The sequence below is a fragment of the Haliotis rubra genome, unplaced genomic scaffold (genome assembly GCF_003918875.1).
Source record: "Haliotis rubra isolate DU_JTF1 unplaced genomic scaffold, ASM391887v1 Scf83, whole genome shotgun sequence".
Classification (NCBI taxonomy): Eukaryota; Metazoa; Mollusca; class Gastropoda; order Lepetellida; family Haliotidae; genus Haliotis; species Haliotis rubra.
Window position 1 is genome coordinate 760,895 of NW_025767557.1, and position 13,979 is coordinate 774,873.

Genomic DNA, 13,979 nt, shown 5'->3' on the forward strand with positions numbered 1-13,979 from the left:
CAGTCTGTGATTATAGAACAATCAGGTATTGTCCCATCCTGGATGCATCTGGATACTGGATCTATCTCCAAGGCAACAAGACCTGTTGCCAAGGTAACACTATAAATGTAATGAAGGTTTACATGTAAAAGTCTGTTCTTGGACAACTATCATCAAAATGACAATTTTCCCCTTTTGGGAAATTATCGTAATGAACCTGACTACACTTGAGAACATCTCAATCTGACAAGACCATCAAGTGGCTTTCAAAGAGAAATGTAGCCCTCACAGTCTATGATACATTAATAAGTGTTAAGTCAAACCAAAATTCCCATCAGGATTCTCACAACACATCTTTCATAGTTACAGACATAACTGCTTGAATGTGTTCAATTTCTTGAGGAAATAGTATGATATATTTATTAAAAATGCAAGACCTATGGTAATTCTAATTTCTTCAAATTACCAATAATCAGTATGACAGGTATAATTCCTTCATTTCTAACTGGACATGCAGTGACAACTTGCTAAAACATTCTTTCCATTCTTTTCTGTATGAAGAATTTAAACAAGATTATTCTGTCAATACTGTTTAAATGGACATAAGACAAACATTAGAAAATTTGCGCGCCTTCCAAGCCACCCTGCTGCCTTGATATCGAAGCTCTAATGTACTGGGCAATGGCTGTGAAGTTCCCGTTGACACTTTAACTGTGTAGATTCACTACAATGTTGTCATGTAGTATGTAAGTGAGGAGGGGAAGATCGGTGTGGCCGGTTGTCATGACTACACGTCTGTCTTCTCCATCACACATCCATCATCTTCTCACCACCGTCTGTAAGCACGACCCCGACCTCGGTTAAAGCCTCTGTATGATCCTCGTCCACGACCTCGACCGCCCTGGCCTCCTTGACCTTGACCTAATGTAATGAGAGAGAGAATTAGTTCCAATCACATATGGCCATTATTCTGCAGGTCATATATCTGTGTTTTATGCAGGTTTTCATTTGTTTTGAGATCAGTGTTGGTGACCGGGGAAGAGAAAATCCATTTTGTAAGTCCCGCCGAACCCTAAATAGTAGCCGTTGTCTGATTGGTTAAATCCGTTCGGTCATCTTGCGTTTGATTGGATGGTCATAGGTCACTCAAAGGTTACCTTACGCGACCTTCCACAAGGTTTTGTTAGACTCAGTATAGCAGTGTAATGAATAATACTGAGCCTAAGTTTACTTAGACTGCAACTGAGTGAACCATACAATCATTTTACAATTAACTATCAGTCACAATTACCTTGAGGGTAGGTACCTGCTTTTTCACTGAACTTTCCACCCGGAGGAGAGTAGAGTTGTCTCCCTTGTTTGTTTACTTTCTTTCCTCCAGACCCATCCGAGTCAAATGTGATTGGAGTGATTCTCTTCTGGCTGTAACATCAAAGGATACACATTCTCATACCATTGAATAAAGTCTGGGAGCTACATCAGGGAGCAAATTCGGGAACTATCTCTTGGATCACAAACTTCTCTCACTTAATGTGATTCACCATAGCTCCTATCAAACTGCAGTGATTTACATCAGCATCACCTTTGCCTCCTTAAATGATTAAATAATTCAAGTGATACAATTCTTTCCACTCAATCTACAATTTCAGGAATTGACAGTCTTATGCTGATACCATGTTGTATTTCCATGGAAACAGAAACCATCAGCTGATGCAGCTGCTGATGATACAGTGTTTTCAAAGAAGAAACTTTCACAACTGAAAGTTTTAGAGAAAAACAATCAGAGAGGTGATTCAAGAAGCGAAAACATTGGCACACCGCTCAGACTAAAGCCATCAATTGATGCAGCTACCTAATGTTATAGTGAGGTGAGGTGAAATTGGGTTTAACGTCATGCTTGAGAATATTTAGCTCATATGACAATGTGCATGCGTGTGTATGTGTATGTGCGGCTGCTTGTACTAGCCCAGACTGAAGCTGGTTTTATAGTGCTAGCCCACTGAGATACCATGCCGCAGTGAAGCATGAATACCCCACCAACAAGTACCATATTTTAACGTCTTTTGGTATGATGCGGTCGGGGATCGAACCCGCGACCTTCCGCTCTCAAAGCGGACGCTCTAACCACTACACCACGGAGGCGGTCTAATGTTATAGTGTTGCCACAGATGAATCTTTGACAGTAGAAGGAATCAGAGAAAAACAAAACAACAAGGGGTTGTTGATTCTTAGCAGTCTACTTTCTGGCAGTTGTACTGAATGACTTACCTAGCAGCTCCATTGGCAGCGTTTGTAGATGCAGGAGCTGTTTTCTGTTGACCAAAAAACAATTTCTGTCACACAAACAAATACAAACACCAATGATATCTTGGTTTTATTCAATGTGAAAAGTGCTCAAGCAAGTGGCAAGTGTATATAATTTGATGAATTAAAATCAACAAGTGACAGTCACAAGTCACAGAGTTGTGGCACTCAATGCATGAGGTCATCTCTTAGAGTGATCATGATTTTATGTTGCTTCTGGCAATAGTCCAGCAACACCGGGGACCCGGGACACAAGAGATGGGCTGTGCTTTCCAGCTATATGCTTGCGTCTTTGGCGTGATGAGTGAACGCTTTAACCACAAGTCTACCCTACTACCCCTTGACACTTATGACCAGCATAGGATGCTTGAATTCTTTTGTAAGTTGGATTTCAAACCTTAGTCTTGGGTGTCGTTGCACAAAACAAGCTTAGCACTATGAATATCATATGTCTATGGGAGTTACGTTCATCTTAGTGCTAATATTGCTTTGAGGAACGACATTCTGGACAAGTTACCATCATAAGAGGTGCGGTGAAATTGGGTTTAACGTTGTGCTTGAGAATATTTCGCTCCTCATATGACGACGTGCATGCGTGTGTATGTGTATGTGCGGCTGCTTGTACTAGCCCAGACTGAAGCTGGTTTTTCTACAGTGCTAGCCCACTGAGATACCATGCCGCAGTGAAGCATGAATATCCCACTCAGACACATAATACTGACTCCGAGCCGACCAGTCCTTGTTGTACCCATTAATGCCGAGCGCCAGGCAGGTACCAACAAGTACCATATTTTAACGTCTTTTGGTATGACGCGGCCGGGGATCAACCCGCGACCTTCCGCTCTCCGGGCGGACGCTCTAACCACTACACCACGGAGGCGGTCCCCATCATAAGAACTCAAATCCCAACATATATAACATTTAATTTCACTAAGATCATGATTTGCTCATCCAGAGAATTCTACTTATATTCCTAACATTGGTATGATTAACAAAAGTAGGCCTTCACCATAGAATGTGTAAGTTTGGTTTCACGCCGCTTTTAGCAATATTCAAGCAATATCTCGTCAGGGGACACCAGAAATGGACTTCACAAATTGTACCGAAGTGGGGAATCGATCCCTGGTCTTCAGAGTGACGAGCGACACTTTAACGACTAGGCTAAACCACCACATCTCCTTCACCATAGATGCTACAGAGCTACAATTTAAGGATCTTACTGTGATGGGTCTCCAGGAGAGGGTGATGGTAGCTTTGTAAGATGGTGGGTTGTGGAACAGATCCTTGATCAGTGTGTTGATGTTGGAGGTAATCTTCAGTGCCACAACCTTGATTTTGTTCTGGAAACACCATACAGCAAGGTAGGGAAATCAAGACACAACAAAGTCAATACATGTTAAATACACATCAGAAATAATCAAGCAGTGTGGTCAAGTTGGCTTAATGCTGTTTAATTTGATCACTGTTAAGGTACTATTAAGCTGTCAGTTCAGGAGAGCAGTGTGTTAAGTTTAACACTGCATTGAACAGTATTCCAGTTATATCACTGCAACTCAATGAGGAAGGAAGGCCTAAAGTGATGCATGTTTCAGATGTTTACTAGTTAAGTAAAACAACCAGTACAGGTACAGTGCTGATACAGTTTTTAAAACTCCCAAAATTCCAAGCCAGACAGCCGGACTGGTAACTTTAAAAAATTACCAGTCCGGATATAAACTTGCCTGTTTTTTATTTTTTTTTATTCTTTTATTATTTTTTTCCGTTTTTCATTGTTGAAAACCTGAAAAAATAATAATAAAAGAATAAAAAAAATAAAAAACAGGTTTCTGAATACTTTACTGTGTGTAGGCATCGCAATGAACAACATAGCACTAACAGGCAATGCACAGAGTTTAGGTAAACTGAAAGTACATGTGTTGTGATTGGTTATTGTAAAATGAATTGTCCAATCGTAAATAGTTTAACATAATTATCACAATACCTTAAACATCTCAAACTGATGACAAGGGAACCTGTCTGATATTATGAAATATTTACTGTTAGGGGTAAAAAACATCTACCAGACCACCGGACAGGCTACTTTTGAAATTTGACTGTCCGAGATGAAAATAGACCGTTCCGGACAGTCGGGCAGGCAGGAACGTTTAACGCTGGCTGATAAACCCATAACTAAATCAATGTTAACTGCGGTTGAAACACACATTCACAGCAAATTGAGACTCATTAAAACATAGCACCACCCAAAGTCCCCAGTCGAAAACTGGGGTGAATATGGGATTTGCACACACACTACACTGATCCTAATAAGTCTTCCAAGGGATGTGGAAGTTGTCCATCAGCATTAACGAGAGCATACTGAAGTTCTGTTTATTGTCATTTCGAAAATATTTCACCTATACCACAGTATGTCAGCTTGTGGGAGGACATCCTGAAGGGAATCAGATTTCAGACATTTACCACTGCAGCGTAACCCACAAGCCAGCAGGTCTGACGTTGACAAACTTAGAAACACCCAGGCATGTGCAGCTTGTGACTCTACTCACCTCTTCTGTCTTGAGCGTCTCTCCAGTCTTGCCCTGCAGTGCTGCTTTCAGCTGCTTGATGTACACCTGCACACCCCGGGCGAAGTACTGCAACCTACAGCACAACACCAGGCTCAGTGAAAACTTGTCACATCGAGTCAGCCATGATCACCACATATACAGATCAGAAGACATGTACCATACTCACAAAGCAGTTTCAGGTGCTGGCTATGTTATCATAAACACAGTATGTGGAGGTCTTTCCATGCCAGACAATAGACTTAAATCCTGGCAGGATAATACTTTAGGCAGACATCCACATCATACAGTGATGGGATATACTATGTCACTACTGGAAGAGATGTTATGAGGAAGAACCTCCAGTGAAACCAGGTAAACATCAAAATTACAAATTATCTGCCTACCATGAACAAATACAGTAAGTCCCTTGCCAAATCCTCAGGATTAACACCATTTATTGACTCTGGACAGCCAATCCACAATTCCTCGGAACTCTAGCTATTCTCTAATGGCTTCTCAATGCACTGATTTCCATGCCACAGTTAAACATGTTTCTACCTGATCTTGAAATCTTTCAGCCTCTCTGCATTGCCTTCATCTGTCAGGAACTCGGGACTCTTCCTGGCCAGTTGATGGAAAGCAAACATTAAACATTCCACAAAAGAGAACTTGAGCTTGGGTTCCTCATTTGATGACAACTCGTCGTTTTCTTCTGATGGTGGCAATGGCATATATTCCTGGAAAAGACATTTGACAAATACACAATCACATTGTGCACAACCCCACTTTCCCCGAGGAACATTTCCCCTTACCATTGGACTTCATGATTTATGTGCACCCCCTACCCCCCTCTCTCCAAAAGTCTGGATCTGCCATGTGGCTGGTTGATTGATTTATTGTTTAACCCAGCACACAGCAATATTCCAGCTATATGGAGGCAGTCTGTAAACAATCGAGTCTGGACCAGGCAATACAGTGATCAACAGCATGAGCATTGATCTACATGATTGGGATATGATGACATGTGTCAACCAAGTCAGCCAGCCTGACCACTCGATCCCATTAGTAGCTTCTTACAATAAGTATGGGTTACTGAAGACCCTGGATCTTCACAGGACGTTTTACACCGGTAACATGACCAACATTGAGGAAGAGTCTATAAACCATAACTGTACATTACTGTTCATTCAAGAAAACATTTGGTCACCAATACGGCTGCTAAGGCTACTTGATTCAGAGTCTTAGATAACACTCACCAGTAACCTGTCAAACACCTTTTCTAGTCGTTCATCAGTTTTTTCTATGTCCCCACTGAACTCTGAGATTTCTGCAAAGAGTTTGAGCATCTCCAGCTGAATGTTGACGTCTTGCTCAGGACTGGCCAGGCTGGACAGGGAGGGAAGCACGTTGTCACAGATGTAACCAACAAATGCCTTGGAATGAACATTTTTCTGTAAAATCAAAAACATACCCATCTCAGTGCACTTAATGTGGGAAGCCCATGAGCCCATTACTGGAGTCCCACATTGTGATGATGAAGGAATATCTCATGCATGGTAAAGCCATTATCTCCAAGTCTTGAGGATTCATGTACACAATACCATGGTCAAGGAAATACTTCACGCTCACATCAGTTTGTTTTACTTTTTTTTCAAAACATACAAATCCAACTGATAAACATGTTGCCTCTGTTATTACTTCAACAAAACAGTCTGTCGTTTCTAAATCTAGCCTTCATTCTTCATATCTCTCTCATAATGTAATTGCCTGGCTATGAGTTGAAGTTCTAATATACTACCCCAACCTCCATCCTGAGAGTTGTTAAAATAGGGCCATTGTGTTGAAGATTATTGAACTTGTATTATGTGGGAGTCTGGGTCAAGTTCAACAAGGATATCCCTACACTGACCCCAAATTGACCTTTTACAAAATTGTCCGATTGAGGTATTTATTATATGTGTATAAGGTAATAATTAATACAGAACCTAAACAGCCGGCATGCCCCACAAAAGAAGTCTACAGTTAATAATGAGGCACTGTACTTACAGAGAACAAGGGGATGGCAGTTCGGACACACTGCATCAGTCTGTCTACACAATCTGTATCTGTAACCTGCAAGTCAAAGTGCACATTGAACAAACATGAGCAATATAATAGCATTCCAAGAAAAATGACACACACACTTGAATGTCCAATTCCAACACAGGGACAATCTCAATACCAAGTTACAAATAAAAAGCATTGTTAAGTCATGAGCTTTAAAATATTGAACAAACTTTATGGATAACAACTCCTTTTATTTTGTTATCAATAAATAATTATTAATCAAGTTTGCTCAATATTTTACATCGCAACTAACATGCCACTCGAAGTCATGAGCCATAAAGGTTGCATATCGTCATATGCATGACGTTCTGCCTACCTCCAATGCTTGTCCAAGCTCGGCCTGCTCAGTGACGATGTCCACCAGCTGCTGCCTACCCTGGACAGTGCTCATCACTCGCAGGTTCCGCAGGATGTCCATCACAGCAATGAACTCATCCTTCGTAACATCATCCAGCACCTGCAGGAGAAACAGCAAACACTGACTTACTCGGGAAACTTATCAGGACTGATTCAATCACAACTTAGAAGACACACAAACAGCATGCGCATTTCCACATGCACAAGTGCCCAAACAATCTGATTATTATTACCCCAGATAACCCAGGCTGCATGTGAAGGTTAGTGGTTACATGACCACCGGGTACCCATTTTCTGCTGGGTGAACAGAGGCAATTTCGAACAAACTCACTTGCCTTAAGTGAGATCACAATATGTGTGCTTCGTTGTGGGGCAGGACTAAGTCCTAGAAACTCTCACGGTCACCCATCCAAGGACTCCCCGCCCAACATTGCCTAACTTCACCTGATTTGTGACCAGAGCTATATGCACAGGACCACATGCCACACAAGTCTCTTCTTGTGGGAGAGGTGATTTCCAGCGAACTGGACACAGTAATAATAACCTTCAATAATACGGATGTGCTATCTGAAGCAGCACTCAGCAATATTTCACCTACATGATAACTACATGAAGATAATTGAGTTTGGACCAGACAATCCTGTGACTATTACAGTGTACAACGATCCAAGTCATCAGGCTACAATGACAAACCTTTAACCAAGTCATTGAGACTGCCCTGATACATTCAGTTACGACCAACATAAGTTGCTAGGTGCCTCTTTAACTTGAATCCCAACAGCACTTCCATACATTCTATATTCATTGCATGTTAAGTCCACAATGACCAAAAGTAGGGAATGTGTCAGTAAATGTTACCCCTGGTATATGACCATGGCTTTCACCTGTGAAGATCCAGGTTAGAATTGATCTTCAGTAACCCATGCTTGTCGTAAGAGGCAACTAACGGGATCGGGTGGTCAGGCTCACTGACTGGGTAGACACATGTCATCGTATCCAAATGCGTAGATCGATGCTCATGCTGTTGATCACTGGATTGTCAGGTCCAGACTCATTATTTACAGACTGACCACCATATAGCTGGAATATTGCTGAATGTGGCGTTAAACAACAACCAAACCAAACCACTAGCACAAGGTAAACATGGTAAAGGGACCTAGTATTTCCTGTCCCACTACATCCCTGGTCAGTCCTGGCTGTAACAAGTTGACACCTCCTGACACTACCCTGTCCACCAGACAACACCTACCTTCTTTGCCTGTGTCATGATAAACTCCTCTGCATGTTTGTCCATCGCTTCTTCTCCCAGCGTCTTCAGTTTCAGCACCAGGAACTTGATTGCTCGGTCTCTCACAACATCGTCCTCCTCATGGTCGGCTAGAATTTGACTGAATATTCCCTCCAAGGCACCTGCACAGTCACAAAACCCATCAGCATGATTAGCAGAGTCCAACATGTTTAAACGTCAATATTATAGTTAAGGCTTCCTATATTGTTAGCCATCAGTATCCTTAATATAACATATGTTATATTTGGGATTACACTTTCTTAGTAAAGTACAAATTCTAGTACTTTTTATAGTTGAGCCCCATCCGGGATTTGAACTCACACCCTCAGAGTCAGGCACCTAATCGCCAGCACACAAAGTCAGCTGCCTAACCCGCTCAGCTACTGCAACTTCCACAAAAATGGAAGTCGGACAACTGGTAGTCTAGACTGTGGGCTTTGTGTACCCCTCTGATAGGTGTTAATTGGCACGGTTCCCAAGGCCGAATCCCGGATGGGGCTCAACTCAAAAAAGTACTAGAATTTGTACTTTACTAAGAAAGTGTAATCCCAAATATAACATATGTTACATTTGACCACTTTCTAAATGGCATTGTGTAATCACAGTATCCTTAATACTCGCTAGAGCTAAACAATGATCTGAAAAATATCCCACAACAGATCACATCAGATCAACCTTTCATCTGACTAATCGGACACACTGCCTATCAAATCTGGAAGTGACAGTGGGAAAGTGTTTCTTAATCATGCAACTTGAAGTATTCTGAACAAACATCTTAAGTTCGACAATTCCACCAAAATTGTGAAAATCATAGCCCTCTCTCTCGCTTCAGTGAGATTATCATTCAGACAGAAGTGAATTTCTGTAGCCTGTTGGCAGTACTGCCACATAATCTAAACCAGTTATTAGATATTGCAGAATATTCAAAATTTTAAATCTAGAACTTTGTCAAAACAGCATAGTCCGGAATGGGTAATCTCCATTTTGAAACCTGTGTCAAAGTGCTCCCAAAAGACTTTCATATCGGCTTATGTCATTTCACTAACAGAACAAAGTTCACGATATGGCAATGTCCCCACCACTAAAGAATGGAATATCTACTTTTTATTTTTGAAACAAGAGTTTCCAAAGTGGTCAAAGTGTCAGGGTGATCTTGAAAATAAGGTCAAGGTCAAGGTCACCAAAATCAACTGGTGTATGTGTAATCCCCCAATGCAGTCTTTCACCAAATTTGAAAACATTGGGTACAACAGTTCATGAGATATTCAACAAGAATTTGAACAACATACATGAAAATAATGTACAATACAGTTCATGAGGCTAAAAAAAATTGGGATGGACTTGAAACTACATGGGTTCTTATATCAATGTGTCGAAAACCACACAGTAAGCTGTGTTTATAATAACACACTTCTAACAAACTGTATGTTTGGTCCTAGCTAATGTAAAAAATATTTTAGACTTGAATGCATTTCACTTATATCAACAAACTGAAAACCATACAGTAAGCTGTGTTTATAATAACACACTTCTAACAAACTGTATGTTCCCTAGCTACATGGCGTAGACCTGGGCTTCACACAATTAGTCTGAATGCATTTAACCCGGTCTTCGTACAGTTATAACAAACTAAAAACTGGTAATTTCCTTTTGAGTTTTAGAAACATATTTTACCATGTTTACTGTACCTAAATAAATAGTGCTATTATGAACCATTTGAGTGCAATACTAGTCAGTATCTTAACTGATGAGAACCAGACAAGAGTTTTGTTTGCCTGTAAACTTGATAAGTTTTAATTTAAGACAGTATGTATACGACTAGTTTTCATCCATACAATAATCTATCCACAGCATTGGATGAATGTGTCCCTAAACTTATGACAAGATCGTTGGGATGAACAATGTATGCATTACAAACCTTTGGTATTGATGGAGAAGAGGGAGTAGAGGGATGTCTGTACATTGCTCAGCTCAGCTGAATCTTCACATGCCAATAGCTGAGTGAGAGCCTCCGCTATCTTCGGCACATGCTCAGGGCTTACTTTACACAGGGACGGCAAATCTTTGATGGCCTGCTTTCTGATCTGAGAAACCATGAGAAACCGAATTTAAAACAGGCCCAAATGGTGTAGGTGATACTGCAATTAGCAGTAATTTTAGAAAATGATAAACAAAGTAAATACTAAAGATAAGTAAAGTAAATAGACCATGTGCGACCTTGGCAAACTTGACATAACGTGCGCTACTACAAGGATAGTACATCTTCCATTTTTGCATATCTCACTTTGAAAAAGGACATAACAGTTCAAGTAAAACACACTCCCTTAAAATATTCGTTAATATTCGGTTCTGGTGACCACGAATAACGAATTGAACTCATGAAGGGCTACAGTTCAATTCACCGAATATGCGAGTGAATTGTAACAGCCTTAGTAAATAGTAAAGATGCTCGCCATCCCTAAAAATATTTAAAACATCATTTGTGATGTCTATGTATGTGATGCAGGGTGACATGGTTTTTAACATTTGCACTTAAGATTATTGTACTTAAAAAGCAATACAATACATATGCAGTGTAGGAAAGATGTAGAAAATCTAGCCTGTCCACAGGACTGGCAGGTCAAATTTTTTACCAGTCCTGCCAAAATCTAGCCTGTCCTCCAAATATAAATAAAACACCTTCGGCAGTAAATATTTAAAAAGGTTATAATCATTATATAATATATGTCATTGGTTTGCTAAAATTGACCCGACATGAGGACGGACTAGATATTTTTTTAACCCGTCCTCCACAAAATTCACCCGTCTCGGACGTTGGGACGGGCTATCTTTCCTACACTGACATATGCAGTGTGTAGCTGATTGTACCAGTTTGGGCTTAAGATGGTAATAAAAAGGCTACCACTGAGATACCAGTTTACCATTGATGCCCAATCCAGACACTGTAAACCAGATTAAACCAGCCGTTTACCTCAATGCAAAGGGCCAGACATGGCATAAAGAGGTACAGTATTTTAACATCTTTCACCAATTCACATTCTGGGGAAGAAACTCTATCCACTGTACCCAACTGGCATTCAATGCCATAAATTGATAATGAAAGTACAAAAGCATGTACATGATGAATGGCTAGTGTTGACATTAACCTAACTAGTGTTCAGTAATCTACCCTGGAAATATATACTTACATTGACATCACTATCTTCACACAAATCAAACAGTGCATTGATTGCTTTTGGAGAAAGACTTGGGAAATATTTGAAGAATCTTGCAATGAACTGTGATGCTAATCTTTTCTCTCCAGCTGCACCCTTGACTGCATCCAGGAAGGACATGTACTCTGTGGTGTGCTGGAAATAACATGACAGGGCTACAATAGGTGCAGTGAAATTCTTCAAAGGCATTTAGAAGTTGGTATAGTGATACAAGACAAATGTTAAGGATAACAACTTCTTTATTTGTTTCTCACGACGTTTCTGGGCCAGTTCTTGCCCTTTCTTCAGGTGGATCATAGTGCTACAAGTGTATTAACGCATGCCTGTCACTTAACGCCTGGTGACAACATGGAACTGAACAAAGTGATTTCTTTTTTTTAAAATAGCATGGTACATGTACATGGGTTATAGCTAAAACAGTACCAAATTTGTTTGGCGAAAATGGCACCATCTTGGTGAAAACGGCTACTGATTTCTGAGCTAAAACGGCACCATATATAAAACAAAGTATGACGTTAACTTTAATGTTTTATTTCATTTCATTATAACATTAGCAAGATTATAACATATACAAAACAAAATATGACGCTGAGATTTAATTTTTAGTACATTTCATTAACATTTCTGGTGTCCGCGTCGTGATATTTCTGTGATACAGAAAGGCCGGTACCACAAACATAATTCACAGTCGTCACTAGATACAGCATGTTGGTTCTTTCTGACGGTCTTCTCTCATACAACACAGTGGTGAGCATTGTGAAGAATGATATGTAATGGGTACATTTGTGCGTTTTAAATACAGTTTCATTCTGACAGTGAGTTTGGGCGATTTCAGTTGAGTAAATGTACTTAAAACATCAAAGGTTGCAGTGTTTTCACGCTAAATTGAAATGCCCCTTCCAATCACTGTTGGCACGGTAGATGTATATATTATCTAAACATTTGGCAAGAAGAAGTTCTGTTGTGTCCAAATGGTACGTGCAATGGTACGTGCCATTTTGCTGGTGTTCCGATTTAGCCTGAACCCCATGTACTATCATGGTGTTGGTTTAACTGTTTGATCAATATTAGCACCTGATAACTTAGATCAAAAATATTGGAAATCAAGTGACACTTGAAAAACTGGAAAATAGTGTACGAAGGAAGAACATCTAATTGTACTCCATTTACGATGTCATCAACATTAGTGTAAGATGATGATGGGAAAACAAAACTGTCGTAATCAAATTTTAACAATCTACATCCAATCTAGTAGTAGTACTCCAGGCTAGAATGCACTTTACCGGGCGCAGACCTCGCTGCTCCCTTTACGATCCTTAGGGTTAGGGTATGCCACCCTTTACGATCCTTAGGGTTAGGCACCCTTTACGATCCTTAGGGTTAGGGTAAGGGTACTACCCTTTACGATCCTTAGGGTTAGGGAACCCCAGCAACGCTAATTAATCTGAAAAAGTGCGCCTGGTAAAGTGCAGTACTCCCCTCCCGTACTCTATTTACAATGTCATCAACATTAGTGTAAGACGATGATGGGAAAACAAAACTATTCAATGACATTTTTTATCACTCGATCCTCATACAGGATTTCGCTTCATCTGAGTCTCTGACTGACAATGGTTTGTCAGTTATAAAGAGAAAATATCATATTTTTTCTACCGGAGATCCATCAACAAGAAACTATAATGTTGACAGGAGAAAATATTGTTTTCCCATAAATTTAAAAAAAAAAACATAAAAGGAAAACAAAAGCCATGGTAAGCTTTCGTGGCTTCTCCATAACTCACAAGAACAGAAATAACTAAAACTCAGGAATTTACCTCTCCGGCTTTGTCTTTAGCGTCTGCTAATATCCCGAAATTCTTATATAATTCCTCTACCGATACCATTTTGAACTCTTAAAGCAATACACGTTTTAACTACGAATTTGTCTCAACGCGTCAAAAAATCATGCGTGCCGGATGCGCACAGGAAGTCACAAATTCAACTTCCGATCTCAGTTGCTTTAACCGGTGTCACTTTTGATATGCGCACCGTATTATGCACTTTACAAATAACACTAGACAGGAGCCGATACAATTGCAAAACCTTAGACATTTTAATACAGCACTAAATTATACGTCATACTGCCATATATCGTACCTAATTATCACAGTTTTGATATTTTTATGGCTAAGAGGACATATACCATCT

The 13,979-nt window shown here is 40.2% G+C and overlaps 1 protein-coding gene across 1 annotated transcript; it reads right to left on the reverse strand.

Moving 5' to 3' along the window:
- Nucleotides 1-521: 521 nt before the first annotated feature.
- Nucleotides 522-13,767, reverse strand: LOC124262269 (apoptosis inhibitor 5-like). The gene is made up of 13 exons (XM_046696754.1): nt 13,607-13,767; nt 11,766-11,927; nt 10,496-10,661; nt 8,539-8,699; nt 7,249-7,389; nt 6,873-6,938; nt 6,083-6,277; nt 5,385-5,563; nt 4,827-4,920; nt 3,504-3,623; nt 2,248-2,291; nt 1,271-1,401; nt 522-900 (listed from the first exon to the last, which is right to left on the reverse strand). The coding sequence occupies exons 1-13, from the start codon at nt 13,673-13,675 to the stop codon at nt 806-808; spliced, it is 1,623 nt and encodes a 540-aa protein (XP_046552710.1). The 5' UTR covers nt 13,676-13,767; the 3' UTR covers nt 522-805.
- Nucleotides 13,768-13,979: the final 212 nt, after the last annotated feature.

Excerpts from the sequence above, each read along its gene's own strand:
- LOC124262269 (XM_046696754.1), bottom strand. The coding sequence starts at position 13,675 with ATGGTATCGGTAGAGGAATTATATAAGAATTTCGGGATATTAGCAGAC. Across the intron at positions 3,624-4,826 it reads AGACGCTCAAGACAGAAGAG|AACAAAATCAAGGTTGTGGC; the intron begins GTGAGTAGAGTC and ends TGGTGTTTCCAG. Across the intron at positions 2,292-3,503 it reads TCTCCTGGAGACCCATCACA|AAAACAGCTCCTGCATCTAC; the intron begins GTAAGATCCTTA and ends TTTGGTCAACAG.